General features: G+C 41.9%; 1 protein-coding gene across 1 annotated transcript in view; it reads left to right on the top strand.

Annotated features, from left to right (window-relative positions):
- Positions 1-15,996, top strand: part of PRKCA (protein kinase C alpha) — a 159,964-nt gene extending 143,968 nt beyond the window's left edge. The window contains exons 14-17 of the mRNA XM_055727561.1: positions 4,959-5,039; positions 6,482-6,589; positions 9,029-9,169; positions 13,173-15,996. Of these exons, the coding sequence (XP_055583536.1) occupies positions 4,959-5,039; positions 6,482-6,589; positions 9,029-9,169; positions 13,173-13,337 (495 nt within the window). The 3' untranslated portion in view covers positions 13,338-15,996. The remainder of the gene's footprint in view (positions 1-4,958; positions 5,040-6,481; positions 6,590-9,028; positions 9,170-13,172) is intronic.
- The last annotated feature ends 296 nt before the right edge of the window (positions 15,997-16,292 follow it).

Here is a 16,292-nt window from a genome sequence, read left to right as displayed (position 1 = left end):
GAATATGGGTGATTTATACATGGACAAGTAAATTAGTGTCTAAGGTGAATTTTGTCGTCTCTGTGAAATTGGAATGAAAAGTAGTTTGTTTTTTTTTCCCAGTTCCTAATTCGTGCTTTTCAGATTGAAATATTGTGTATTATGAAAGCTTGTTTTTCCACAAATTGCTGTTGCTTGCAGCAGGGTATCGGAACAACCAGAGCAGTATTTCATTTTCTTCTGTCAAAACATAAGTGAAGCCAATATTACAAATTAAAAAGTGTCCTTTCTGTGGCAATAGTCTTGTGCCAGTTAATACCAAAGAATGTGATTTCAGTGCCAAAATGCTCAATATGGGTCAGTGCTGGCATGATTTATTTCACTTTATTTGGAAATCTCATATAAAGAAATAAACCTTTTACCAAAACATTCAGTAACTGGGAGGAAATTAGTCTTTCTATTATCTCACAAACAGATATTTATTTATTTATTTTAGTTGGCTGATGTTCTCTTTATTGTGACTGACAAATTGCTAACTGTGTCTGTGGTAAACTTCAAAGTTAGGTTCATGATTTCCTTGCAAGAGCATTTCAGCACGTTTCCGTGGGCTAAAATTTATAAATTTATAATAGATTATAATGAGGATGCATGTACACAGTACCATTCCCTGCTGGGTGGCGATAAATGAGCTAAATCTAAATAAACTGTGGAAGGTACCTAGGGTAGAGCAGTCCTGCGAGTGTGCTGTGCTCAGACAGAAAACGAGCTCTTTTCATCACTTCTGGGAAAATAACGTCGTGACTGTAGTGCAGGAGCCCACGGTGCCTCGACACGAGCGACCCACAGGCAGAGAGAACACGGCTGGAAGGACCGAACAGGGGCATCTCGACTGGCTTCACACGTATGGTCTCCAGGCAGAAAAGCAGGGGAATGTGGTGCTGCATTCAGCAAAGCAGACCTGCACACTTTGGTGTACTATAAAATAATGCTTTTTTATTATTTTAAGCATTTGTTTTTACTTAGGTGTATAATGCACTGAAATTAATATTCTTATCCTGTGCAATCTGAGAAATGCACAGAGGTTAAACTGGTAGAATCCCAGGTCTGATCACTTCTGTCAGGCAGGAAGTGGTTATCCGGTAAAGAATTTTTATTGATGTGCTGAACTTAAATATTTATGGTCAGAGTGTTAAAATAGCTGTGAAATCAATTAATACTTTGTATTTCCTTGACCAGTCAAGAGAGACAGGAGGAGATGGATGTCAAGAGGATTAGCAGGGAGGGATTCTGCCAGCACAGCTGCCCCTGGTGCGGTCCTGAACCCCACCATCAGCATCCCTGCAGCAGCTAGAGCACCGATGTTCATTTTGAGAAGAATTTAAATTAGAAACTCCATTTCCCTTCTCCTCCATCTAATAGCCTCAAAACCTTAAGTTCCAACCTTGCGCTGGCCAAGGTTATGGAGGCTAATAGGTATTACAAAGGTTTGGAAAGTGTGTATTTGACTGTTTCCTGTGATAGTAATATTTATTTCTTTTAATAACTGAGTTTTAACTTTTCCAGTAGACATAAGATACGCTCACGAAAAACTTTCTCTTGCCCCTGGGATATAATCTTTGCATCCCAACTGGCTACCAGCTGCAATGATCTAAACATTCCTACAAATTGCTGGTATTAATCTCAGTGTCCTGGTCTTAACTGTGCCTTCCTTGAAGGCAAAAGGTGGGGGGGAGGTGGAGTGGGGTGGGGGTGGGTGGGTTGGAGAAGAAAGGAAGGGAAAAAGCAGTAATCAGCATTCCTCTGCCAATTTGGCTTGGTGAGAGAAGTTCTTCCTGAGCTCTCAAATCCACAGAACCTGAAAAGGCAGAGCTGAAAATGCAGAGCTCTTAAAATAGAGTAATAGATAGGTAAAATGAGACGTTTGAAATGCAAAAGGAGATTAAAAAGGCAATCATTTAAATTAATGATGGGGAATTGAGGGGAAGGGAAGGGTCCTAGCAACTTTCCGCTCCTCCCTGGCCAGTAGGAAGCAGAGATCGTAGCTGGAGGAGGTCCAGGTCTTCATTTCCAGGCACATGAGCTCCCTCGCCGCTCTGTGGATCTGCTGTGCACACTGCGGGGAAGCAGGAGGGCCGGTGAATACAGCCCTCTTTGTTCTAAAAGGTACCAGAATATGTACGTGTGGATGGGATTATTTTGGCAGCTGCTGTGAGACAGCCAGGGATGGCTTTGAGCACAGCAGCTGTAGGTAATACATGAGGAGGAGGAGGGAGCTACTGAAAATACAGCATTGAGAACTTGCTGACTTTGTACCAATGCATGTTTGACTGTATATTGAAAACTCATCTGCTTCCTCCCACGTGTAATTCCTTCCTTGAAGTGAGCCATCTTTCCTCTCGTTTACATTGTCCAATTAATGCCTTGAATAGCTCCCAATATGATGAGTATAACCACCAGTTTCCGTACATGACATGCAGTTGGTGAAAGAACATGACATATTGCTTTTTTTGTGTTTCATTTGTATCATATCCTTATCAGGATTAAGCTGGTGATTCAAATTGGGTGCATTTAATTAAGATTAAATGAAAAAAACCTTCCAGTGTCCAGCAGCAGACCAGTGCCACCTTTTCCTACTTTGTGGTAGGTTCAAGGAAACAAGTGTTTTCATTGCATTTTCAGTGGGATTTTTCTGCCGTGGGACCTTTCCAGTCTTGATGTCTGTATTTATTTCTCGAGTCCCTCTCTTTCATCATGTAACCGGTTCGGGCAAGGGAGGTGTGTGCCAGCTCAGAGGGGGCACTGGCCTGTTCATCGGGTGCTTCTGCTGATGTTGACATGTGGCATCAAATAGGACAAAAATTTTAGTGACTTTGACCATATGTTAGATTAAATGCAGGAGCTTTTTTCATGTTAATTCTGTCTCTCTTGATGATTCTGCCTGATATTCTCTCACAAAGGCAGATTTAATTGCGGCAGATTACATTTGCTGATGAGAATGCTATTTAGAGAACAACCAAATCTTGACTCACCTCTTGCTGGATAAACAAACAGCGTCATTGAGTCCGTGCTTCGTTACATCTTTCATTTGATGACATTGCCTCGCCATATTTCAAAGATTTCCTCTCCTCAATAATCCCATCAAAGGCTTTCACAGTAGGAAAAGGAGCAGCCTGTGGCCTCCTGGACAGACCTGACTGCCAGGCTGAGAACCATGACAACACAGCAGCATTTTCTCTCCCACTGCTACAGATCCATCGTTTTCTCATTTGCTAATTGAAATAAACTGTTCCTACCAAAATCACCTACATGAAGCGCAGTTACTGTACAAAACGTTCTGCCCTTATATATTAGTGAGCTGAAAAGTACCCCTTTTTATTGATTTAAAAAAAATACTTTTTTCTATAAGGCAAGGAGAGATTGTCAGGGCAGGGTTGAGGATGGTGAGGTTTTATCATTTTCTGTGTGTAAACACCGGTATTTTTTCTGGATAAAATTTTGGAAGTGTTTGGTCTTCCAAGAAGCAACATCAATTCCAGTGGCCCTCTGGGAACTTACTGGTGGTAGAAATTAGAGAGGAAGTAACCAAATACATCAACTACTATAATATGAAACGAATGTCCCAAATACGTCTTTTAAAGCCCATATTGCTACTAAAAGGCAACACATAAAGATTGCCTTTATGCAGGACCTTCCAGCTGAGAATCTTATTACCTCTGGTTGGGCAATGTATTTCAAAGTGGGATTGATTTTGAAATCCGTTGCATAGAAACATTGCAGTAATTTTTAATTCATGCGCTGCTGTTATCCCAGGGAAGAACATATATTCACACAGAGACGATAATTTTGTTTAGTAGCCAGGCTGTCCTGCTTTATTGAGTGGTGACTCACAGTTTTTCTGAGAAACTGCTGAACTTCTCTTTCAGGCAACTAAAAAATCTAGGATATGTGATGTGTACTTGTCTTAGCAATGTGTTTCACAAAGAATAAAAACACATGCAGAGAAGAAAAGAATTGCAAGCCCATCTCGAGTAATGCCTGCCTCGGTTCTCTGCTTGTTCAGTGGAGCGGTGGCGCTGGGGCTGGAGGCTCTGACACTGCCGTCCCCAAGGTAGATGGGCAGTGGCTGGGACCACCTGCATCCCCTCACGCCTCAGAACATCCCTTCCCAGCTCTTTAGCGAGAGATCCGAGAGGAGAACGTCTGCACTTCAGAACTCCTCTATAGCATGCCCAAATGCATCTCTTAAATAAATTAACACTGATCTCTGAAGAGGCCTCAATTAAAGAAAATGACGCACGAGGGGACCTGTGTGCTGTTGGCACTTGCAGCCTTCCGTTGTGTCAGCCCTCAATTTGTGTTTCTATGTGAGTCAGATGCCAACCCAGAGGATGCAAACTACTTGACATTTCCACTGGGATGAGCAGCAGAAACCCCTTTCTTTTTGGTGTCACTGGTATCTAGCTTCATATGGAGTATCTTCATCATGCAACTTAGAAAAACAGAACCGAGCTTTTCAGCGGTTTGCCCTTTTCTTAAATTTTCATTCCTTTTACAGTGGAACAAAAATATAAATATTGAAATGAAAAGCTTAATTATTGATAGTCTGTAAGTTAAGTGAGTGTCATGATTTCAAGCTTCGACAGGAATGGAGGGATAACATTTTTGCCTTGTCTCCTACACTGTGCTGCAGTACCTCCTCCTTTGCCTTCAAACGTGCATCCCAAGGTCTCCTAAGAGCCGCATTTCCCAAGATATCAGAGCACCAAAAGATGCAGGCAGATTTAGACTAACATTTGCAAAACAACACAACTCCCGCTAAAACCAGTGATTAACGGGAGTGAGGATTACGGGATTGGCTTTCTGGGCTTTTTCAAGGAAATAAGTTCATCTCTGTATATCGCTATTTATCTAATATGTCACCAGGTGTCAGTTAACATAGGGGTGGGTTTTTTTGTTTGTTTTTTTTCGTGATTGTACAGATTATTGCTTACCAGCCCTACGGGAAGTCTGTGGATTGGTGGGCGTACGGAGTGCTGCTCTATGAGATGTTAGCTGGCCAGGTAAGAGCCACCCTCCCGTGTGCGCTGTGACCTCCTCCCGCCTCGCCACACAACGCTCTGTTTCAAGGCTTCCTGAAGGGTTAGGCCATTAGAAGACAAGAGTGGGGCCTTTCGTACTGCTATTATCTCCTTGTACACTTGAGTGACTCGACTGAGAATGTATTTAGGCTTGAAGGTCTTTATATTGCGCCCACATAATCAAGCACTGCCTTTGAATATGGCTTCTTTGTACTGTAATAATGTTATAAACAGCCACCTCAAAATTGAATGGGAGACACTTGAGCCAGAAAATGCATGTCAAATGGCAGAAATACCATTTAGTAGTTTGAAACCGGAGGGAAACATAATAAGAGTGTGTATATGCCCCGCATTGCAGTTAAGTCACAAGAATACAGTTTTTGTGTGGTTTGTCCTAGGGGGTAAAGTACAGGGCTTGCCACTTGAAATATGCTCCGTTACAGACCCCTTATTCTGCACAGCTAATGAGATGCTGCTCTCTAAGTCACTCAAGTAGAAAAGCAACCCTGTTCTGCAGTAAATGGCAGATAACTACCACCTGTAAGGAATTCTATTAGTCTTGTGTTGGAAAAGAATTCTGCAGTCGGCTTCCAATGAACGTTGGCTGAAAGGCATACATTTCCTAAGCTTAAAAGATACATTTTTAACAAATGCCTTAAATAGTTTCTCTACTAAATTCCAGGTGACGTTTTAAAAGTTTTTAAAGTGTAGCACTTGCAGTTGTTAACATTTGCAGTCTGCATTGCAAATATTAGGCATCTGAATGCCTTTGCGAAAATGAGATTTACCATTAGCTGAGCCTTGCACAGTGCCCGTGTCCTGGGGACTCACCCACAGGCACTTTTCCATCACGTACATTTAAAAATAAAATGCAGCCGTTTTTTGTGATTGTCTCCCCTTTACAGAAGCAGAGCGTACAGCCATGTTTTATAAAACAAACTGGAGTTTAACTGGAATTAAGTGAGGAATGGATATACCTTAGCACACGGTAATTGAAAGTTACAGTCTCCAGACTTCACCCTTGAAAGTATTTTGTCTGTCTGGTATACGCTGGCTTTAAAAGCTGATTAAAGATGATCAAAAGATAATCCTGCATTTATTTCATTAACCTGGCTGCCATGCTGAGGGCAGAAATGAACATTTATCCTCGATTTCTACCTGAGACTGTTAAACGCTAAACTTCTGGGTCAGAAGATCCCCAGGCTGAGGTGCCTGGGAGGCTGCTGTGTTCCTGGGCAAGGGCTGCTGCTGTGTACCAATCCCTTTGGACATCTATGAGTGATTGCAGGCAGGTTGCTGGGCTGGATCCACCTTTCCCTGACCCAGTGTGGCCATAATATTGTCATGCCATTTCATAAAAACCAGAGAATTTTTAAAACCAAACCAAAACAATAAGTAACTTACCTGTGATTTATTTTCAACAGCCTCCGTTTGATGGAGAAGATGAAGATGAACTTTTCCAGTCCATAATGGAGCATAATGTTTCCTATCCAAAATCACTGTCCAAAGAAGCTGTCTCCATCTGCAAGGGGGTGAGATAGATGCTTCTTTATCATTAAGTTCCTTTTTGGCAATCCTGGTGAATAACTACATTTGTCTGGCTTTGATGTGGCACTGTAGTATTTTGAAGTGCGACTTGTGTCAGGCAGTGCTAAGCTGTGTTGTCACGAAGTGCTCCTCACTTGGTGTCACTGGTAAGTATTCAACTTTTCCCACTGGGGCAGCTTGTTTTCTGGTAAGAACAAATGTCAGAATCAGTAGCTGCCAAATCCAAAGCAGGATTTATAAACAGGGTAATGGTGTGCAATACCTCTACCCGCCTTGCCTCTCAGCCCTTGGCAGCAGAGTCCCAATTTTGCAGGGTGAGGAGATTTCTCAGCTTGGATGGATACCAGATACTCCAGCAAATCCTCAGCCCAGTATGCTTCATGACAGCAGCAGAGCAAAAGAGTTAAAAAGAATCATTTTTAAATGTAGGTAAAGATGAGCTTATGTGAAAATCTTCAGCGAAAATGCAAGGAAACCGCGGGGAAATCCTGACCCTGTGGTAACCTGTCTGGCCTAAAATTGATCTGAGAGTCTAAGTTGGTTTTTTTGGGTTGGTTTTGGTTTTGTTTTTTTTTTTTTTTTAAGAAAAGAATAGATTTGACTTCAGGGCATTATCTCAGGAAAAGAGAATTCATTTGACTTTACTTCGACTCCGTGTGATTCCCTAGAGCACTGTCAGTCTGCAGATTTTCCAAACCGCCGTCTATAAAGCGTTATTTGATGTCTTACTTACACTGATAAAATATCGCTGCACTTAGTGTCAGTTAATTTGGTATTTACTTTCTTCCTTTCCTTTTCAACCATTTATGAAGGATTGTACATGAGCTGGATATTAATCCCTTAAGGAAAAATCAGCAAGGAAAAGAAAAGCCATTTAGAACAACAAGGTAAAAGGAAAGACCACTAGTTTTGGAGCCTGTCCCAGTGTAGATGTGCTGGCCAACAGCAACTGAACAGGATATATTCTTGTAAAGTACATGCAGATTGATGCCTTGTCGTGAGAAACATACATTCAAACAGCACAGTTTGAACTTGATTTAATTATCCTGTTTTCAGCTCTCCTGCTTGCTGCTCTTCTGCTAGGTGCTTATGCAAAGGGAGGTCAGAAAGCTAAAACTGCACTGCACCGCTAGGTTGAAGGTCACATCTCTGTGATAATAACATGTTCATTCCTCTATTAAACTAAGGAATTAAACACCTGAGCTAAGAAGTCAGTATGAGAGAGCCTCTGGACCTTGGGATCCATTGGGCAAGGTGAACATACGTGCTCACCGTGCTCTTGCAATGGAGTTGGCTGCTTGATGTCTCCCACGGATGCAGAGTCGGTTGGGTTTGTTAAATGCGGTAGCTTTGGAAAGAATTAAAACTGCTGGAATCATTATTGCCCTTTTCTTATCTCACCTGCTGGTAAAGCAAGGGGTTTAGAGAAGGTAACAAAAATGAGAAAGCCGCTGTCAAGCTTGAAGAATGTGGTTCTAGGCCGGTGCACAGCTGACTTCCCAGAGCCTGCTTAGAGCCGCTTTTATTTTAGGTTCGAATTTGGAATCTGATCAACTCAACATTTGGAGGGAGACTAAAGTGGTACAGCTGAGGTTTTAAAAAGCTGCGTTGAGGTATCACTCCCAGCAGTACATTAATCATATATCATTTGTAAAAGAGCTTTAAAAAGTCCGCACAATACTGGAACTGAGGGTTAAAGGCTACATTGCTCAATTCCTTACGTACATATCAATTGAAAACATTTTGAGGAACTTGTTAATTAGGGAGCATGTTACTGTTTCCAAGTGTGTGATGCTGGTGGGTTTGGGGTGGGTTTTTTATCCCCAAGTGTGCTTAATCTATGCAACTGGGTATGGTATTGACCAAGATGTCATTAAGGATGCAAGGGAGGAAACACAGATTAGATATTTTCAGCTGGGTGCCAAGAAATTGTAGGGTCTGTAATGAGATGTCTTAAACAAGTCCAGAAAAATGGGGGGGGGGGGGGGGGGGGGTGGTGTGTGTACTTTGTACAGCTTTAGTATATTGGAATTTATTAAATTTCATTGATCGTTGAGATAGGGCAGAAGCTGTTCTGGAGATTTATAAGACTGAACTGAAAGACCAAAGGCAAAACTCAGGAGTTGTGAACGAATAGGATGGCAGCGTGCCCTGGGCCTCGCCTGCCCCCCCACCTCCAGCGGCCACCTCTGCCGAATGGGAAAACGTTCTCAAGTGCAACCCTTAGTTTTGCTGCTGACATGCCATCTCCAGTGACCAAACAAGAAAACTAATCTTCAAAAAATGAATCTTAGCTTTTCAGAGCAATTTTATTAGCAACTTGCGTCTTCAGGAGAGGAGCCAGAGCATTGCAATCTGGGGAAAGTCTGTCTTGCTTTCATTCCAGTGTTAAATTTAACCATTTGTTGTTCTCTTCCTAATAGCTAATGACTAAACATCCCGCAAAACGCCTTGGCTGTGGCCTTGAAGGTGAGAGAGACATCAGGGAGCACGCTTTCTTCAGGAGAATTGACTGGGAAAAACTGGAAAACAGAGAGATTCAGCCACCTTTCAAACCTAAAGTGGTGAGTGCGATGCCAAGTACTTCCCTCGCTAAATGTGTCGGCAGGCATGCCTGCTTGTGGGGTGAGATTAATGCTGGCTTGATGGTGCTGCAAATCTGGGACACTTCTAAAATAAGGCAATTTGATGATGGCAGAGCAGTCTCTAACTCTGCTAATGTTTTGGCACCTTGTGGCATAACTCAGTGTACTTTGTTCCTTGCAAAAAAAGTCGCTCAGTGCTTGGAGTCCTGACTGGATGGTCATGCACTGCGTGAGAAGTTGAGAACAGGGAAAATTGCCATAATCACATCGGCCACTTGAGACCTGTAATAAATGCAGTTCCCAACTGTCTCCTCCGAACAACATCTAAAATCCATGATTAAAGGTATCTGAATTACTGGTATTAATATTTGCTCCACAGTGGGCTACACAGCACAGGGGGCTTGTATTCCCCATCCTAGAGTGACAACTGCTGAGTTTGCAAGAATAATCCCTGGTTGATTTTTGATGTTTGTTATGGTTTGCACACATGTATCTGTAGGAATATTTCAGAAATCTGAACAACTGAAAGATGTCCTTACCGTGAGAATCGTGTGCATCATAGAATTTGAAGAGCCGCATTTGTTGATACAGAATTTCTTTCAGCATGTGCTTTGCTTGATTGACAGGCAAAGAAAGATGTTTGCACACCAGAATACACGTTTTCAGGAACAGCTGTAAATTGTTATGTCCTAACGTTGAATCTTTCTTCTCTAACACTTTCCTTGTTTCAGCTGAGGTGTGAGCTGGCTGTAGCACTGCGGGTATTGGGTCCTTGGTCTGTACACTGATTTATTTACCAATACAGGCACGCTAGCGTGGTATCACAGACGAATGAACAGAGGGAGGCCACTATCCAGTGGCAGTGTATATTCCTCTCTTTTTGCATACAAATGACTCTTTCGCATCATCGGGAGGAGAGCTGCAGGCTGAAAGGATGCTAGGGAAGATACCCTGTCCATATGGCGCGGATTTTGCACGCAGGGAAGGGTGTAAGTAAGGAAGAGACATGCCTGGTGCTGCTGACCCCGGAGCGGTCCGGCCGACGGCGCCCTGCACCTTGTTAAAGCACATCTTGTGGGAGGTTTGCATTGCATGCTCCTTGAGGCAAATTTAAAGCTGATCATAAAGCAAGTCTGCCTTCACATCTGGGAGTTTTATTAGCTCAGAAACCGATTGCTTAGTCTCTCCTTGAAGTTAAAAGTAACACCAAAATGAAGGTACTAAAATACGGTCTGGTTCCATCCCAGCACGTTTCACGGCAGATCCTGGCTCCGGTTTAGAGCAGCTGTGCTCTATCTCCATGGTTATCATGACCTGTTTTGTTTATATAGGCTGCTATTAAAATACACCAAGTTTTATTCACATGGAGCATAACTTTCCCAGACAAAAATAATTTAAAATCCAAGCCTGATATTTACATACCCTCAGTATAACTCATTTATTTTGATTTCTGATTCTATTTATATTAGAATCATAGAATCGTTTAGGTTGGAAAAGACCTTTAAGATCATCAAGTCCAACCGTTAACCCAGCACTGCCAAGTCCACTACTGAGCCGTGTCCCCAGGCACCACATCTACACATCTTTTAAACACCTCCAGGGATGGGTATTGATTCTAAAAAAGAAAAAACACACAACCTTTAATCTGTTTGAAGATATGGATGTATTTATAGGCTTTGTTTGGAGTGGGTTTTTTTCAGAAAACATTTGTAGGTGCATCTTCCCTAGAAAATGCAGTGCTGCAGGAATAATCCTGCTGCTTTTGCACACAGGCATGGTTCTCACTTGAACATGGAGCTGCAGATTTTGGGTCAGCAGCTGGTCAGTTTAAGGAATGTGTTCCCTTCCAGACCAACATTTCACAGTCTATAGGCATAAATTGATTATTTGGCAAGAAGGATGGTTTATTCCTATTTGTAAGTTTAGGAGTTCTGGGAGTCCTGTATTTTCAGTTCTGCTTTAATACTGCATTAACACTCACAATAGCAATTCTGCTCTTTCATGCGAAGATAAATACATAACTGTAGATGCAAATTTATTGATAAATGATTATATTCGCACACAAAAAATACCAGAATTTTGCATGAGTTATTTCTTGACCTCTACTAGTACAAACAATAGCGAGAGACCTAATGGAGTCAGGGACTTTGGCTTCAATGTACAGCTTATTTGAATATCTTCCATTTGCTGAAAAAGAAGAGGGGAAAAAAGAAAAAAGAAAAAAGAGCATAGTTTTGTGGAAGGATGATGCATATCTATAGAACATCTTTTTAGTAAGATCTTTCTGTATAAATAGCCCTTTTGTTGCTGCTCTGAGTTGACTGTACTGCCTCTAAATAAATTTGACTGTTAATTTGGAGACACATCGACTTTCATCCCAATGATGCAGAGTTTCCCCCTTGTCAAAGTTCAGCTCTATCCATTCTTGTTCTCCAAAGATTCTGTACCAAAATGCATTGGCTTCACCGGGCACCACGGTATTCGGTGAGTGCAGAACCCCAGGTGGAAAAGCAGACTGCCTTAGCCCTTAACCCGTTGCAGTGTTCCTCTGCTTGTGTTCTCCCAAGGCTGAACAAGTGTCCAGTGCGGTCCAGTACCTGAGCGTGCATTTTTCATCTGAAATATAAACCAACGTGTGCCCAAGGCAGCAAAAGTCCTTTGCAGCTCAGATTGGATGGTGTGTCCCAGTCCAGGACGTGCCAGGTGCTTTGCAAGAAGATTGGAAACGGTGACTGAGCTGTTTTCGAGGCAGCCAAATATCTCACCCGCGGGTTCCCTTAACGGGTCCCTCTTCAGCTGGTTTTTCCTATAAACGCACAGCTTGCTTCGTGTTGTGTTAGTTCAGGAAAATCGATGTTTAATATTGGTCTATCGTACGTGCCATATTACACCCTTTCCAAGTTATCCTCTAAGTCTGAAGATACTAGTGTGATGTAATCCACGTGTAGCTGCATTGTAGGGACGGACAGAGCACAGGATCAGGGACAACGAGAAGAAACAGTCAGCGCCTTTGTTATACAGCCACGTTGTTCGAAGATCTGTTATAGTGGATAGTTTGGGGATAAGCAGATTTACCAGTTTCCTTTAGACCTCTCCACAATCTTCAATGCCTAGTTTTCTTCAGATTGCATTTTTTCTTGTGCCCAAGCTAATTTTGTTCTGGTCCCACCTTCCACCTTTTTAACTTGCCTCTAATCATACTTCCCTGCCTTTCAAGTGTTTTCTGCATTACTCAAAACTATCCTTTCTGCAAACCTGCTTTCTTTTGTTTTCCATTCTGAATGAGTTGTGTTCAGCGTGTAGCTACATATAACCCCCGCCTCGGCTGGGCTTTGTGAGAGCACGTGGCTCTCCTCTTAGGTAAAAAAAAAAAAAAAAAAAAAAAAAGGAAACCTGTGATAACGTGTTTTGTGATGAGGACCTGTTCCCAGGCTGCACCCCCTGCCCCAGCTCCCTCGTGCAGTCCCCAGGACTAAAGCTCCGCTGTCATTTATGAATCTACGAGAGTTTATAGGCTCTGCAATGAAGAATCAAATCATCTAAATGAATTACGTTAAGCTTTCTGCAGATTGTGAAGGAAACAGACTTAACACGAAAATTTAATTTACATCGTAAAGGTTTTGGGAAGAATGAAATGACGACAGCTAAAGTATCTCTTGCCAGTACATGTCCGTAAAAATACTTTAATTTTCCTTCTGTGTCCCAGTAAGTCTAAATACTTAGGCCTCTCTACCTCATCACCTTATGCTGATGGATGGAAACTCTTCTGACTGTTTTTCCTCAGAATTCATCTATTAAAAATCCTCTGTTTGCTTGAGATTTTCTCTTAAAATAGCTAAAAAGGAAATTTTTTCTTAACTACTCATAAGAAATTAGGGAAAGTCTTGCATGTGTCCTGAAAAATCTGCAAAAAGCTAGAACTGCTGATGTCTTGCTGACTTTTTTCAGCCTTTTTTCTGTTTTTCCTTTTTTTTTCTTGCAGTGTGGCAAGGGTGCCGAAAACTTCGATAAATTCTTTACACGAGGACAGCCGGTCTTAACACCTCCGGATCAGCTGGTCATTGCTAACATAGACCAAACAGATTTTGAAGGGTTCTCTTACGTCAACCCCCAGTTCGTACACCCCCTTTTACAAAATGTAGCATGAAAAAGCAGAACAGGAACAAATCCTGCAGTGGGGAACTGTCCTTTAACCCTACAATTTTTAGGCTTTTGCCTTGTTGATTCCATTTGGGCCTGGAAACTGTAGGGTTAGAAAGTGTAAGATGGGGAAGGGCCACTTAGTCAGGGTTTTGGCTTTGCAACAGCGATGTTGTCTTAATGGGAGATAAATTAATGTCCAGTGCCCACTTATTCCTCTAGAAGTCACCCCTGACTTGTCTAAACTTCCCCAGGTTTGGTACGTTATATATTTTTTTAACTTCCCACTGTCCTTGTGCTCCCTTTTCCGCTCTGCTGGGTTAGAAATAGTCTGACACATGGTCTGAAAACAGAACCGGCTCAGATGTTTGGCCCGTCCGTGTGGATGCTGGGAGATGGAGCACTCGGCCTCGAGGGACCGCTGCTCCCTGCCCTTCCCGGTGGGTGACTTCAGGGAGACCAGCGCAAAGAGACTGGAACGGCGGCGGCACCGGGCAGGAGAGGCATTGCAAAAAAAATGTGGAAAGTAGTTGCTTTGCAAATGTGGCAGAAACATGGTGGGAGGGGGGGATGAAATCAAATTAGACCCTGAGGCTTCGTCAGGCGATCCTGTATCAGCACCAAGTTTAAACACACTTCAGCAGTGGCCAGATCTTTAGGATCTTTGCTGAGTAGCATGTGATAAACTCAAGGGTGAAATGTTGTCTTTAATAATAATAATAATAATAGTAATAATAATAGTAATAATTTTAATAATATTTTTGTGAATTTTAATCTCCATGAGATTATTCTGTGATCCAGGGTGCCATTGTTTGTTCAGTTAATTTAATTTACACCGCTTCTCAAGTTTACTCTTAACCAGTTCTAATACCAGTATTTTACTATGAAATTTGTTAACCTGGAATGTCAGACAAACTGTAATCCTTTAAATGTTATTTACATGTGTTTATTTATGGTCCGCGGTATAGGGCAGGAAACTGAAGAAAGCATTATGTATACTAAATTAACAAAAAATGCAGCCCCGAGTGACTTCCTGATTTCTCCAGAATAACTCATGAAAATCAAGTGAGATTTAGTCTTAAAATAATCAGGTTTAATTCAGAAAACTTTGGGCTGTAGAATAATCAAGCCTGAAAGAAGCAGCACCTAAAAATTGTTTTATTGATAGAATGGAATTTAATACATTTTACATACGCTTCATGCAATGAATTTTGCATGTTTAGTAATAACTCTTAATAATAAGGGTTAATAATAAGCAGATCTATATTATCGACATAATCATATCAAGCATAAGGAGTATTATAAAAATTTTATAAAACAAATTGTGCTTTATTTGTGAAAGTTCTTGTTCTGAATGACATCATTTAGATTTAGCTAAATGTTTTATTGCTGTTGTTTTGATTTTTACTTTAGGTTTTGGATATTGTTAATGGCTTAGGGTATAATCTCTTTTTTTAAAAGTAGATATACTTTTAAACAATAATTACTACCTGCAGGTTTTATACGAGGTTCAATTAGGCTTTCATTTCACGTCTGCTTATTACTTACAGAGAAGGAAATAGACTTTATTTGCAATGATGAACACTGTAATTAATGCAATCTTCTCCTCTCCTATCACTTAGATAAAAAAAAATTTTGATATTTCCTCTTACAACTTACCAGAAGATATTAATCCAAATATCAGTAAATATTTTTTGTGCATATTTTGCTTTTGTTACAGCATGTAAAATAGTACTCAGTGCTTTTTCCTTTTCTTTTTTCCTTCTGCCTTGTTACTGTTAGCAGCCATAGGCACTTTTTGTCTGTCAGATGTGCATGACGATAGCAGAAGCATGATGTCTCTGTTGCTGCATGCAGACTGATTACAATTTTTCCAGCATGTAAACATATTCAAAAAGTAAGATATTTGCCATAAAAGACTTACATTTATACTAGAATCTGTAACTGGCGGGGGTGGGGGGTGGGGGGGAGGTGGGCAATCTGCTTTTAGTCATCTTTTATGACAATAAACCATGGAACCTGTGCCAAAGATTGGTAGAAAGATCCAGTCCTGCAAATTGGTAGCCAAGTGGATGGGTCTGACTGACGGGGGTGACCTGTGGTGGAGTGGGACGGTTTGGGAGTCAAACACGGCTGGGTGATGAACGGCAGCCGTGGGTGCCCCGCGGTGCCCTCAGCCATCCCTTTGGTGCCTAGGACGCGCCAGTGCCAGCAGCGCTGCGGAAGGTTTGGCTTTTGCCCAGTCGTGGTCCTTTTGCAGCCCCAGCTCCCAGCAAGGAGCATCTCCCCGGGGAGAAGTGAGCAGGCTTTCGTGGGCGACCCAAACAATTCTGAGGCACGGGGAATCCCACGGCTAACGAGGGGCATTGACCCACCAACAAGAACTCAGATTGTTGCCTAAATAAACAGAACTCAAAATTTTTAAAACATTTTAGGAGTAAAATTTTGAAACCGTTCTGTGTCAAATATGTTATCAACCATGTCCGGGAGTTCATTTTCTTCTTTGTATATTATATACTTCAAAAATTATGGTATTCACTGTAGAGCATGTGGACTAGTGCAGTAACCATGACTATTTATGTCTTTCTGAATATTATTAGCCTGCCATAGGTTAGGAGACTCGAGTATCGTGCTGTAGAAGATAATAAATTCAACAGATGACTGAGGCTCAGATTTTGAATTTTGAAGGGACTCTCCAGTAAGTCAGTCTGCCGAGAGCAGCGTTACAGGTGTTTTAAGAATGTGAAGCGAAATGGAGGCTTGTGAAAAAGGAAAATACTGGGAGAAATACAAGCGCACAGGTTTGGGAAGGAAGAGGAGCGGTACGGGGGCAGGGCTGAGCCGAGCCAGAAACAGGCAGGAGGGTCCCGTGGGTTGATGCTCCCCAGCATTTCTGGTTTCCTTGGTAAAATGTGAATTGTACCGGGAGGTCCCGTTGCTGGCGCAGCTGTGACGGTCAGGG

The sequence above is a fragment of the Falco cherrug genome, chromosome 1, assembly GCF_023634085.1.
Source record: "Falco cherrug isolate bFalChe1 chromosome 1, bFalChe1.pri, whole genome shotgun sequence".
Taxonomy (NCBI): domain Eukaryota; kingdom Metazoa; phylum Chordata; class Aves; order Falconiformes; family Falconidae; genus Falco; species Falco cherrug.
The sequence above is the reverse complement of the archived record's forward strand: the minus strand, read 5'-3'. Positions and strand labels throughout refer to the sequence as shown.